Source organism: Notolepis coatsorum (genome assembly GCF_963971535.1).
Source record: "Notolepis coatsorum genome assembly, chromosome: 13".
Classification (NCBI taxonomy): domain Eukaryota; kingdom Metazoa; phylum Chordata; class Actinopteri; order Aulopiformes; family Paralepididae; genus Notolepis; species Notolepis coatsorum.
Genome location: NC_140177.1, coordinates 16,756,428 through 16,770,643, shown reverse-complemented (window position 1 = coordinate 16,770,643; position 14,216 = coordinate 16,756,428). Strand labels below are relative to the sequence as shown.

At 43.7% G+C, this 14,216-nt stretch overlaps 1 protein-coding gene across 2 annotated transcripts in view; it reads right to left on the bottom strand.

Annotated features, from left to right (window-relative positions):
- LOC311238788 (polypyrimidine tract-binding protein 2-like) overlaps positions 1 to 14,216 on the bottom strand; it is a 51,678-nt gene that overhangs the window by 14,562 nt on the left and 22,900 nt on the right. Inside the window, exons 9-10 of one of the 2 annotated variants that reach the window (XM_084326983.1) lie at positions 3,830 to 4,024; positions 882 to 994 (exon numbers count right to left, since the gene is read on the bottom strand). In XM_084326983.1, the coding sequence (XP_084183109.1) occupies positions 882 to 994; positions 3,830 to 4,024 (308 nt within the window). The remainder of the gene's footprint in view (positions 1 to 881; positions 995 to 3,829; positions 4,025 to 14,216) is intronic. The other variant, XM_084326984.1, reaches the window with a different exon arrangement.

Here is a 14,216-nt window from a genome sequence, read left to right as displayed (position 1 = left end):
ATGCTGCAGTCTGTCCCTCACCATGCTTAACATAATGCTGCAGTCTCTTCTGTCCCTATAGTCTAGTGGTTGGTTCATCCAGTCAGACACACAAACGGACTGAGCTCGTTTAGGATTCATGTTAGTTAGGCTTAGTTTTAGAAACAGCATCGACTTTGCTCGATGGTTTGGTCTTTCTGTCACTGACACCCTCTGCAGGTGACGGCCCAGACGGGCACCGGATACTTCCATTACCAACTGCTCCGGTTAAAACCTGTTAAGTGTGGGTTAGTTGGGAGATAGTTGGTGGCTAGCTGGGGGTTTGTTGATGGTTAGTTGTGGGTTAGTTGGTGATTAGCTGGGGGTTAGTTGGTGGTTAGCTGGGGGTTTAGTTATTAGTTAGTTGGGAGTTAGCTGGGGGTTTGTTGGTGGTTAGCTGGGGTTAGTTGGGGATTAGTTGGTGGTTGGCTGCGGGTTAGTCATTGGTTAGTTGGGAGTTAGCTGGGGCATGGTTGTGGTTTAGTTGGGGATTATCAGGGGGTTAGTCTCGCATAGCCATACCTCTCTCCACACTACGTTAGCGCTGTGCCAGCACCAGAGAGGTCTGGCTGAAGTCGTCATCATTCTGCTATGGGGGACACAACTCTGGCTTGTTTGTATTTCTTTAAACCAATCACAATCCTCCTGGGCGGCGCCACGCCCAGGGTGCAGCGACTGTGCCCTTTGCAAACAGTGTTGCAGACAAGCGGAAGGGGAGGAGAAGCCCGACTGAAATAGTCGGCCAATGGCATCTTATACCCACAGTCACATGACGCTGATCCAGACTAGCTGGGGTTTAGTAGTTGGGGGGTTAGTGGGTGGTTAGTTGGGGGTTATCTGGGCGTTAGTTGAAAGTTGTGTACCTCATCGTTAAGGTTGGAGGCCAGCAGGACTCCAGACCCTCCGGACCCAGAGAGAGCTACTCTTCCTGCTGCTGCCGCCGCTGCTGCTGCTGCATTCATGGGACTGATGGCTCCTAGAGAGAGAGAGAGAGATAGAGGGGGAGAGAGAGAGAGGCAGAGACAAAGAGAGAGAGAGGAGAGCGAGACACACAGAGAGAGAGACAGAAGGAGTGAGAGAAGAGAGATACAGAGAAAGAGAAGGAGAGAGATAGAAAAGATATACAGAGAGAGAGAGAGAGAGAGAGAGAGATATACAGAGAGAGACAGAGATAGAAGGAGAGAGAGAGAGAGGGGGGGGAGAGAGAGTTCAGTATCTCATCACAGCTACAGTGACCTGCACGGCACAGGATGCGTCTCCATCACAGCCCTGTGGAGCGAGTGGGACGAGATGCACCGCAGCTCGCCTGGGTCACAGCGTTCAGATCACACTGTTAAAACTAGCTGTTGCAGATCAAACATGAATGAGGATCCAGTGATTGCATCTCATATATCTCACCTAAAACGTTTTAGCCTAAACTGACTCTGAAGCTTCTTCCTTCTTTTGCTGCATTTAAAAATATGATCTCTGACCAATGTGTGTCAACTTGTAATTGGCTTAACTGATTTTATTATCATTTGTTTTGTTGTGCCTACGTGTATGAAATTGCTGATAAACTGTGTCTCGTTTTGTAAGCTAGTCATCGCTGTAAATTAGGGTAAATTCAGTGTCTTACGAGTTGAAATAAAGGTTTGAAATTTTATAAAAAATTACCCATGTGTAGCGTGATAGAATCACAATAATTTATGATCAGAACAGCCGTTTTGTCACATTTCTATCAAACCATGGAGTCTATACCTCGCTTCAAATGTTCAGCCATAGACTCATCCCCCCACTACACACCACAAACAACGTTTTTCATGCCAGTAGCCATCAGACTCCACAACCGTGGGCACGGACTGCTGCCCATTGCTGTAGAACTAACGGCTGGTGAACTTGAGAAAGTTAGGACTATCAGAGTTTTGCAAAATTGGGATGTTTCCTGGATAATACACCACACTCCATTGAACTTGCATTCAGGCGGTATGTCCATCGTGGCCGTCTGATGGTGGTAGCGGGGCCTGGAGACCAGAGCGGTCTGATGGTGGGGCCTGAAGACCAGAGCGGTCTGATGGTGGTGGTGGTGGTCGGGGCCTGGTGGACCAGAGCGGTCTGATGGTGGTAGCAGCGGGGCCTGGAGACCAGAGCGGTCTGATGGTGGTGGTAGCAGGGCCTGGAGACCAGAGCGGTCTGATGGTGGGGCCTGAAGACCAGAGCGGTCTGATGGTGGTGGTGGTGGTCGGGGCCTGGTGGACCAGAGCGGTCTGATGGTGGTAGCAGCGGGGCCTGGAGACCAGAGCGGTCTGATGGTGGTGGTAGCAGGGCCTGGAGACCAGAGCGGTCTGATGGTGGTGGTAGCGGGGCCTGGAAACCAGAGCGGTCTGATGGTGGTGGTAGCGGGGCCTGGAGACCAGAGCGGTCTGATGGTGGTGGTAGCGGGGCCTGGAGACCAGAGCGGTCTGATGGTGGTGGTAGCGGGGCCTGGTGGACCAGAGCGGTCTGATGGTGGTGGTAGCGGGGCCTGGAGACCAGAGCGGTCTGATGGTGGTGGTAGCGGGGCCTGGTGGACCAGAGCGGTCTGATGGTGGTGGTAGCGGGGCCTGGAGACCAGAGCGGTCTGATGGTGGTAGCGGGGCCTGAAGACCAGAGCGGTCTGATGGTGGTGGCAGCGGGGCCTGAAGACCAGAGCGGACGAAGCCGACAGATCATCTGTGGTAAGTATGCGTCACAGCCGGACTAGCATAGGCCAGGTTTGAATGTTTTGCAACAAAGCACAGCGTTCCTCAACACACGTAGCCGGCCACCATATTTGTTGTCCTCCCAACCAATTTCCATTGGATTGCATTTACTTCATGGCCGAGTCTCCATGGCCGAGTGTGCCTTTCTTGTCGTGTTCTAGATGTCCTCCTCTCTGCTGGCAGCCCTCAACTCAGAAGTTAAATTCTTCTTCTAGGTTAAAATGCAGATCATTGCTAGAGAAGGCTTACCGCCACCATAACTACCTATTTAACCTACAAACGAATAGGTTGGACGTTGCAGAAATGGTCATTGTTGTAAGACATTAAATTATATTCTTTTTGCGGTTCTTTAGTAGCTCAAAGTCAATGCAACTCATCCACAGCAGATGTTCTCTCCCGTCTTGCACTCTCCTTGGCTGTTGGACTCACGTCTTGTCCTCTCATTGGCTGTTGGACTCCCAGACAGGTTTGGTATCAGCCGGGCGTCTGTGATGCACAGATCGTGTTCACGTAGCATCGAGCGCCAAGTGAACGCCAGTGTGCCTCTGATCTGGGGCCTTTTGTCTGCGATTGGCGAGTGGAAAATTTGCCTATAATTATGTTGTCTAAACCAAGCTTTAGCTAACGTTACACTGCATACAACAAGATCAGAAAGTGTGCAGCAATGATGAGCATCTCCAGAAGTTGTTTACATCCATAGTTAACCTTCTATGTGCTTTGCTAGCCAACGTTAGCTGCCAGTGAATGACCACAGATGAAGTGTGATGTGTTGCATTATGGAGTGGATTGGAGGCTGTTTTATGAATGTCACCCATATGTTTTAAGTGATGCTACTTTACAGAATTTTAACACAAATAATAACATCTCCTGTTTCATGAGAGCAAGCAGAGCAGTCTAGAGCAACCAGACACTTCACACACAGAGAGAGAGAGAGAGAGAGAGGAAGGAGAGAAAGATAGGAAGAGGAGAGAAGGGAAGAGAGGAAGAAAGAGAGATGGAGAGAGAAAGAAAGAGAGGAAGGGGTAGAGGAAGAGGAAAGGAAGAGAGAGCGAGACACACAGAAAAAGAAACTAGAAAAAGGGAAGGATAGATACCTCCACCCTGGGAGTGGGAGAAAGAAGATGAGTAGCCCGAGTAGCCTCCTCCACTATTGTAGCCTCCTCCACTATTGTAGCCTCCTCCACTATTGTAGCCTCCTCCACTAGAGTAGCCTCCTCCACTATTGTAGCCTCCTCCACTAGAGTAGCCTCCTCCACTAGAGTAGGAAGCTACCGCTCCGGAGGGCGAACCTATAACACAATATAACAATATCTATCAATATATGTATCTAACCAAACATACCCGTCAACATATTTACATAACACATCTAACAATATATTTACCAAACATACCCGTCAACATATTTACATAACACATCTAACAATATATTTACCAAATATACCTATGAATACACAGTACTTACCCAACACATCTACCAGCATATTTACACAACATATCAATATGTCTACCGAAGATAGCCATGGGAATATCTACCCAAAACACCCATCAATATATAAACATGTATCCAGATACTATTTACCAAACATAGCGATCAATATAACTTGCATATCCACCAATAAATCTGCCTGAAACTATTAGGAGAGTTTACTACACTGTGGGAGGAATGAGTGAGGTGTGGTATGAATCTCATGCTGCAGAAGGACTTACCCAGAAAACAATAGAACGTAACTGCAAGGAGATTCTATTACACTCCAGTAGGGCACCAGCACCCCATACAGCATAGCCAGAAAACAACTATTAATAAAATATTTTAACACACAAATCTACCATCCTCGCTGGTCAGGCAGTATGAATGAATGAATGAATGAATTTTTATTCACACACACACACGATACATTTTACATGCGAGTATCCTCATGTGATAACATGTCGCAAATTGTGTGCATGTGCCAGGTCTCCCAAGAAGCTATTTAAAGCGTTTGGAGGGAGCCTGAACACAGATACAAACAGAATATGAACAAACAAAACAATAACAAAAAAACAAACAAAAACAAAACAAAACAAAACAACGTGGGTAGGTTTACACACCTACCTACTAACTGACATATAACAGAGATACATAATACAGACAATTTTATTCCTAAGTTATAATTTGAATTAGAGATATGATTTTATCAGTTCCTCTTTCAGTGATTTTTTAAAGGTTTTAAAGGTATTAGTCATTTTTAGATTTTCATCAAGCTTGTTCCAGATCTGTGGACCCCTGCATGCTATGCTTAGGCTAGCACAATTTAGCCTTCTCCTCTTGCCAGATATAAGATGCTTGTTTCTTGTGTTGTGGATGTGCAGTGGTTGGCAGACTGGGACAAGCTCAGACAGTCTGTGATTCATGTTGTTGACAACTTGATACATAATTGATGCGTTTTGATGAATGTTAAATTCAGCGAGCCTCAGGAGACCAAAGCGATGGAAAAGAGGCTTTGAGGGCGCTCGATACCCGGACCATGACAGCACTCGTAGTACCCTCTTTTGTAGGCTTTCTAGTTTTTTGAGATGGCTGGGGTATGTGTTGCACCATATGACGTTACAGTAATTAATGAGGGGTTCAAACAGGGTTTTGTATAAAGTGAGAAGGGCAGGCAAGGGAAGAAAATGACGTAGCTGCAGTGTTTCAACATTCATGATTATAATGAACGATACCAAGCTAACCAGCTAAACAAGCTAGCAGCGGATGTTGTTGTAATAACGATGTCCCGATCCGATCACGTGATCAGGGCCGATCACGTGATTTTCCGAAGATCGGGATCGGCAAGAAAAAATAAAAATAAATCTGGAATTTTTTTTTTCTTTATTTTATTATTCAACAAACATGACCATGTTCACGTCTTAAACGCATACTGAGGCCTTAGTTTTGGTTTTAAATTGCATATCATCATTTATTTATTTATTGTCACACAGAGCAGAAGAATTTTGCCAAAACAAAACAATAGTATCCAGCTGCAGAACGGCAGACCAGCCACACTATCAGACCCAAATTAATTTTTTTTATAAACATTTTATTTTTATTTTTTTTATCCCAATTTCTCACATTACATTCACCCTGAATGTTGACGTTATCCAGGTGAAAAGTTAACTTCATTCAAGCGAGGCATTGCAATCCTTGACATAAATCATTTGATGTATAATTAAATCAAAGGAAATGCGTTTGGGTCCGAGAGTGTGGCTGCTCTGCCGTTCTGCAGCTGGATACTATTGGTTTGTTTTGGCAAAATTCTTCTGCTCTGTGACAATAAATAAATGAATGATGATATGCAATTTAAAACAAAAACTAAGGCCTCAGTATGAGTTTAAGACGTGAACATGGTCATGTTTGTTGAATAAAAAAAAAAATATATATATATATATTTACTTTTTTTTTTATCGGATCGGGAAAGATCGGTATCGGTAGATACTCAAAATCACATGATCGGGATCGGATCGGGAGCAAAAAAACGTGATCGGGACATCCCTAGTTATTGGTAATCAATAATCAGAAACGACTTCCCCCGCCCCCCCCCCCCCCTTTCATGCATTCATGGTGGACCATGATACCGATCATATGCATTTTGATTTTTAACTGTAGCTTGTGTAGGGCCGAAACACCAATCGATTTAACGTTATTAGCTTAGCGCCCTATAACTAGCTTTGCAGGAATTACCCTAGACCAATCTGGTATATAGTTCATATTCACAACACTATAAAATGGGAACGTATTGATGAAAAAAGTATTTCTTTATGGCATATTGAAGGGAAGGTTTATACTGTCAATTGACAATGGACACATAGCAATAATATAAAATATAGATTTAGCTCTACAAACAACCTCACGCACAGTGAAACGTTGTTATGAGAAACTGGCCTCAGAGTGAGATTAGACGGATCCCAATGGCCGGGAATGTGTTAAGATGAGGTCGGACTCTGCACTGACAGATTTGTGTTCATTGTGCTGCTTTTATAAAGCCTCAAATGACAGCTTACAATAAATATTTCATGAAAGCAACGTGTTTCGTTTGTCTAAGATTTAAAAAGGTTAAAACTTTACAGCACTGACAAAGTGCTGTACAAATCCCACAACATAAAAAAAGAAAAAGAAAAATTTATTTATACATTTTTATTTAATTTTTTTATCAAAAAAAGCTTCGAATTAAAATCGAATCTCGGCCCCGAAGCTTCGAATTTCAAAAATAATTTGAAGGTCAGCCCTACCAGTTTCATCACAATACAATATTGATTCTTAGGACAACAATACGATATTTGCCGATATCACAAAGTCTACCACGATACGATATGATTAGATTGAGGTGCCTGCGAACAATATGAGACGATATCATATGCCCATTTAACACAATCAGTAACATTTATATCGACGAAAGGAAGATGTAGTGTAATCCAGGGCAGAGAGCGGGTTCGATAAGCTCCTACATTGAGGTCTAATAGTAAAGTAATGTAAATTGAAATGAAGATGGCATCTAACTAAGGATGGGATAGAATATTCGAAAATTCGATCCCATACCTACATTCCATTTTCATGTCAGACAATCGGAAAAGAAATTTATAGAATACTTTTTTTTGTGAAGCAAACCATTCTTATTTCATCCCTTTTTATATTTAGAGGCAGCCTAATTTTCATAGCCTAATTCAGGGGTTCCCAAACTTTTCAGGCCGGGACCCAGAAAATAAGGCGTCAGAGAGCCGCGGCCCGATGCACATCGTCAGGCTTTTTTTTTTTTTTTGCCAGGCGACCGATTTTTTATGCCAAATATCACTTCAATCCTATTAAGTTAGTTCAAGTTAGTTATTCATTTATATGTGCTATTTATGAGAGGGCTAACTTGTTGCAAAATAATAATGATAATAATAATAGCCTCATTAAAATACTATTGTTGCTTCGGTTGTTTTCAGCGTTTTATGTGCATAATCTGTTATTTAGTTTGAAATGTTCGTTGAAATAAGTAGATTTTTCGTTTTTATTTATTTATAAAGTTACGGTAATATAAAACCATATAGTCACATTTTAGAATACAATAGAATAGAATTTTAGAATACAACTAGAAACACTGTCCTGGCCTGTTCAGGGGCCTGACAAAAAAAAAAAAAAAAAAAAAGTATATATATATATATTTTTTTTGGAAATCATCTCACAGCCCTCCCGTGGCTGCTCGCGGCCCACCTTTGGGTCGCGACCCCGACTTTGGGAACCACTGGCCTAATTGATCTAAGAGATGAACATGCTACTGTTTCCGTTTGTTTAAAACCGGTTGATAGGCCAATGCAATGCTGTTATTATAGGCTACAGTGGTGAATGGTGTCATTTTGATTTATTGTCGGTCAGCTTAAGCCAATCAACGTTCTGAAGGATTATCTTTATCTGAACTTCAGATTCTGAAGTGCCTATTTATGTGCAATACCCTTTGATTTTAATGATCCATTCTATTAAAAAGAATAACTGAATTTAACTAAAACTGACAATTTTAACTGAATTTAAACTGAAACAGAAAACAACAATATATTTGTAATAAAAAAAAAAAAATTGGTGGTTGGGGGGGGGGGGGGGGTCGAATATTCCATTTTAACACTTTGATTACCGGCCATTAACATGGTAAAACGTGGTTGAATGCCAGCACCCACTTCAATGATAGCGTTGTGAACGCATAATCTCAGTCTTAAATTATGGCTGTGTCTAATCTGCCCGTCGTTTATCAATGACTTGTTTGCAGTCAACATTGTCGAAACGGATTGTTTCTTTTAATCGCTTCATTTCCGTTTTATAGCATTTTGAAAAGCCCTCGTTTAAGGAAAATATAAAGATTCCGTGATAAAAGGCATTTACTGGAATATTCTGGAATACACAAAAACAGTAATTTTTCGGCCTATTTATGAATAGTTTTCAAATAAACGCTAGATTATCGATAGTATATGTACTTATGCAGGCTATAGAAGCGGGCTGAAATATCGATTATCTCATTTCCTGATCGCTCGCACAGCCACACACACACATAGGGCAAACGCTTATATCTCTGTGAAAATAGCTCAGATTATCCTAAGACTGTTAATCAGATGTTATCCAAAAAGATTATTCCAATTCCTGATCGCCATTCCAAATAGAGTTGTTCCGATACCGATACCAGTATCGGAAAAGCCGCCGATACTGGCTAAAATGCTGGTATCGGTATCGGCGAGTACCCTCTAATGCTGCGCTCCGATACCATATGACGTAATTTATCAACAACACTGTGGTCTGTTGAGTAAGCATTATAAAACAAACGGGTGCTTACTCGATTAAAGTGTCAATGCCATTTGTCATTTTAACAGCAGATACTTTCTTAAATGTCATCGTCCCGACAGAGCGGTGTTGACGGGGAGCTCATGGGTTCGCTTGGTGGCTGGTGTTATTAGCATTGAACAGCTAACCGAAAGCTAGCTTTAACATTACCTTGGCTAAAGTTGGGGCTATTCATATAATCCAGCAATAATGGCTGCAGACCTGCAAGCAAAGTACAGCAAGTTGGCAAAGGAGTATTCGTTAAATCACAATGTCACCAGTAACGTTACAGTCTTTTCATATACCGGCAGCTCATGCTATGCTAACTTAGCTCACGTTGACGTCGTCATTGAGACCACCTCGCGTACACAATTAATGACATGTTGCGGACAGCCATATCGGTGACAATGTTTAGCTTTTAGTGCCAAATGATAAGAGTCTGAGGCGGAGTCTCAAAAGAGAATGTTGAATATTTATTGTGCAAAAATCACAACAGATCCGACTGCTACTGAAACGGAGCCTTGTAGACAGACTGAGTAGGGTATATCTGCAGAGCCAGTGGGTAGCGAGTGCAGCAACGTATAATGTCCGTGTGGATCATTGGAGTAGGGTATATCTGCAGTGCTGAAGCCCCATACTCATTGATTAATGATAATACAAATCTATACAATCACCTGTTGTTGAATAAATACCATTACTTTCTAGTTATTACTAAAAAACAGTATATATAAAACAGTATTTGTTAAAAAAAAAAATATATATATATTTATAAAAAATGTATATAATATCGTTTTTTTGTTTTTTTTTTTTTTTTACTGTATGCACTGGTATCGGATAAGTATCGGTATCGGCCGATATCGGAATCGGATCGGAAAGGAAAAAATGGTATCGGAACATCTCTAATTCCAAATATCGATCACGCTTATTGATTACAGTGTTGGGTACTGTAAATATATAATCCACGCGTTTTCCGGGCCGGCGAGCACAATGGATTCTTCAGATGCCTCGACGGAAAAGTAAAATGAGGAAACTGGCCACCGCCCCTTCGTCAGTGTAAAGTAATGGGGTGCAGTTACACAGGGAGAGACGATAGGGGGCGGTATCTTCCCAATTGAGCTCAGCGAGACTCTGCAGCACTAACCCGAGGCTCGATTTTAATTCAAATCGCCCAAAAGAAAACGACAAACAAACACTATATAGCGTCGGGGGCACTCAAAGGTCGGCATGAACTAACGACAAAACACGTTCGTGGCACTCAAAGTGTTAAGAACCAGCGATTTTCGAATAGCACTTTTGCTAGAAAGTCCCATCCCTACATCTAACCAGAAGTTGCTAAATACATTGTAATGTACATGTATAACATGTTTATATGTGGAGTAAATATGCTAAGCTAATGCATGTACATTATTATTATATACAGTGATTTATGATGAATTGATGAATTGAAAATGGGGGACCCTGATGTAAACTAGACGAAAGTCTCTCTGGTCTGCATCCCCTTAACAATTGTATGTATTGAGCTGTACTGTACTGTACCCATCTGCAATCTGTTAATAAACTTTTCAATCAATCAATCAATATGAGTATCAACACACTATGGTTCAGCGAGGTGACATCTGAGGGGAAGAAGCTGTTCCTGAGCCTACTGGTCCTGGAATCGAGATTTCTGTGGTGGCCTCCCAGAGAGGAGGAGGCAGTTTGTAGTTGGAATGAGAGGTGTTGTTGACAATGCTGCGTGCCTTCCTCAGACACCGTTTGTGCTGGACAGACTCAATTGCAGGGAGTGATGTACCGGTGATGCGTTGGGTTTCCACCACTCTCTGCAGTGCTTTCCGGTCCGAGGCAGTGCGGTTACCATACCAGACTGTGATGCAGATAGTTGGCGAGTATGCGTTCTATGGTGCACCGGTAGAAGTTCACCAGAGACCGGTGGGCTTTCCTCAGTCTCCTGAGGGAGAAGAGACGCTAGTGAGCCTTCTTGAACAGTGTCAAGATGTTGTGGGTCCAAGAGAGGTCCTCAGAGATGTACACAGAGATTTTAAGCTGGAGACACACCAGCGTTGTGTCATCTGCAAACTTGATGATGGTGTTGGAGCCGCGTAGACGAGTGCAGTGGTGGTGAAGAGGATCGGCAAGATAATGAATTAAAGGGCATCAACAGCCCAAAACAGTTTTCACGTGTGTTCCATGGCACGTAGCGTAATAGTTTTAGTAGTTGTAGTAATATATTTGTAGTAATCAGTAGTGAAATAGTTGTAGTAAGCTGTAGTAATATAGTTGTAGTAAGCTGTAGTAATAGAGCTGTAGTAATCTGTAGTAATAGAGTTGTAGTAATCTGTAGTGATAGTGTAGTAGAATTCCAGCCAAACTGGTGTTCATTGTACTGTATATCATGAAGCACAGAATGGCGAAAACACAGAGGTACAATACATACACTTTTCTCCCCCCCCCTCCTAAAGTACAAGAAACGAGACACCTCTGACTTGGTAATGCGGCTGTTGGTTCGGGCTTCCTCAAATCTCTGTGGAGGGGGGTTGAAACAAGCAGACGCTTATTGAGTAGGAGACAGTGTCTCGTTTGATCCTTCCTGGGAAAGTCAATAACATGGGTGATTTTACAACCCAGGGCCCTAGGCCATCTGTTCCAACAATGAAACTGCCATTTGAGATGCCAGTTTGTCTCTGCTGAAAACAAAAGAGCAGATAACCATCACAGATCAAAAGAAAAGACCATTTGAAACCACATCGTGACACAATTCGATGTAAAACGTCACGTTAAGGAGTTAGCCAATGAGAGTTGAGAGTACGTGTCCTCCAATAGGAACACTCGAGGAGAGGTTGGAAAACGCCCGCTTGCCGTAACATTAGAGGCGGAGCCTAAATTTGATATTAGCAGGACTCCGTGCTAGTAGAGGGCACAACAACAGACCCGAAGAGAGACCCAGGAAGCGACAAAGAACACACACCCTTTTTCTCCACAACAGACTGCAGCAGAGAGACGGCCGCGAAAACCTACCATCTGAAGAAGCCGAGACGAGACATAGATATTGAATATTTAGCCTAAAGTCTGGTGAACCTCGGCATAGTGAGGTCTTCCATCAGGTTTTATTGCAATTGTTCTTTCAAATCTTTGATTTGTATTGATTGAAATCCTTTATATTAAACACGGATTCCTTTTCAAACTGCTCAGAACTCGATTTCTTCAACCGCCGCGCCGTGTTCTCTGAAGGTGTACGAGCAGAAAACCATCACATACATGGCTATCTGCATTTGTAGCTAAGTAGTACTTCAAAGAGCTTTATAAGGTTAAAACACAGCGCAGAGTACGAAGATTAAGCTAGGAAGTTACTACAATAGTTATAGTAATCTGTAGTAATATTGTTGTAGTAATCAGTAGTGATATAGTTCTAGTAATCTGCAGTAATATAGTTGTAGTAATCAGTAGTGATATAGTTGTAGTAATATAGTTGTAGTAATCAGTAGTGATATAGTTGTAGTAATCAGTAGTGATATAGTTGTAGTAATCACTAGTGATATAGTTGTAGTAATCAGTAGTGATATAGTTGTAGTAATCAGTAGTGATATAGTTGTAGTAATCAGTAGTGATATAGTTGTAGTAATCAGTAGTGATTACTACTAGTCTTCTCTGCCGAAGACTTTGCGATCTTCTTTGAGGAAAAAGTGGAGAACATCCGCAGCTCCTTCTCCCAAACCCCACCCATTCCAAATGCTGAATCGAGAACCTCATCCCTCACTCTGTCATCTTTCTCTCCCATTACAGAAGCAGAGACCCTGACACTGGTAACGTCGAACCGTCCGACTACTTGCCAGCTGGACCAGCTACCCTCCCCACTCCTCCAGACCATAGCACCAGACATCCTCCCATTCCTAACGGCATCCATCAACTCCTCACTCAACTCGGGGGTGGTCCCCACCTCCCTAAAACAAGCCAGAGTCACGCCGCTCATAAAAAAAACAACCCTGAACCCTACCGTCATAGGCAACTACCGTCCTGTCTCTCTTCTCTCCTTCCTTTCTAAAACACTTGAACGTGCTGTATCCAACCAACTTACTGCTTATCTCTTACAGAATGACCTCCTAGACCCTAATCAGTCAGGCTTCAGGACTGGTCACTCCACAGAGACAGCCCTCATTGCGGTCACAGAGGCACTTCACTTAGCAAAAGGCCTCTCCTCTGTCCCGATTCTCCTAGATCTATCTGCAGCCTTCGACACAGTCAACCACCAGATCCTCCTTGCGGCCCTCGCAGGAATGGGAGTGGCTGGCTCTGCGCTGACATGGCTGTCATCATACCTCAATGACCGCTCCTACCAAGTGTCATGGAGAGGGACCCTGTCGGCCACCCGCCCCCTGCGGACGGGTGTCCCCCAGGGCTCGGTTTTAGGACCCCTTCTCTTCTCCCTCTACACTAAATCACTGGGTAACATTATCACGTCTCATGGCTTCTCCTACCATTGTTATGCCGACGATACTCAACTCTTCCTCTCCTTCCCTCCCTCAGATATCCACGTCTCTGAGCGGCTCTCGGCCTGTCTGTCCGACATCTCCGCCTGGATGACGACCAACCACCTCAAACTGAACCTAAGCCAAACAGAATTACTCCACCTGCCGGCCAAATCCTCCCCCCTAACCAACCTTTCAATCACAGTCGAGAATGCAGCTGTGACTGCGTCCCCGACCGCCAAGAACCTTGGTGTTGTCCTCGACGACCAGTTGAACTTCTCTGCTCACATCGCAGCGACGACCAGAACCTGCCGATTCCTCCTGAGCAACGTCAGAAGGATCCGCCCCTTCCTGACAAAAGAAGCCACCCAACTCCTCGTTCAATCAACAGTCATCTCCCGCCTCGACTACTGCAACGCACTGCTCGCTGGCCTCCCGGCCACTGCCACTAAGCCTCTTCAACTCATTCAGAACGCAGCGGCCCGCCTGAACTCAAACCTACCGAAGTCGGCCCATGTCACCCCACTTCTTAGGGACCTGCACTGGCTCCCCATTGCTGCACGAATCCGCTTCAAGGCCCTCGACCTGGCATACCGTGTGGCAAAGGGAACCGCTCCCGCCTACCTCCGGTCAATGGTCTCTAACTACACACCCTCAAGACCCCTACGCTCTGCATCTTCTGGCCGCCTCAGACCTACTCCTATCCAAGCTCCGGGA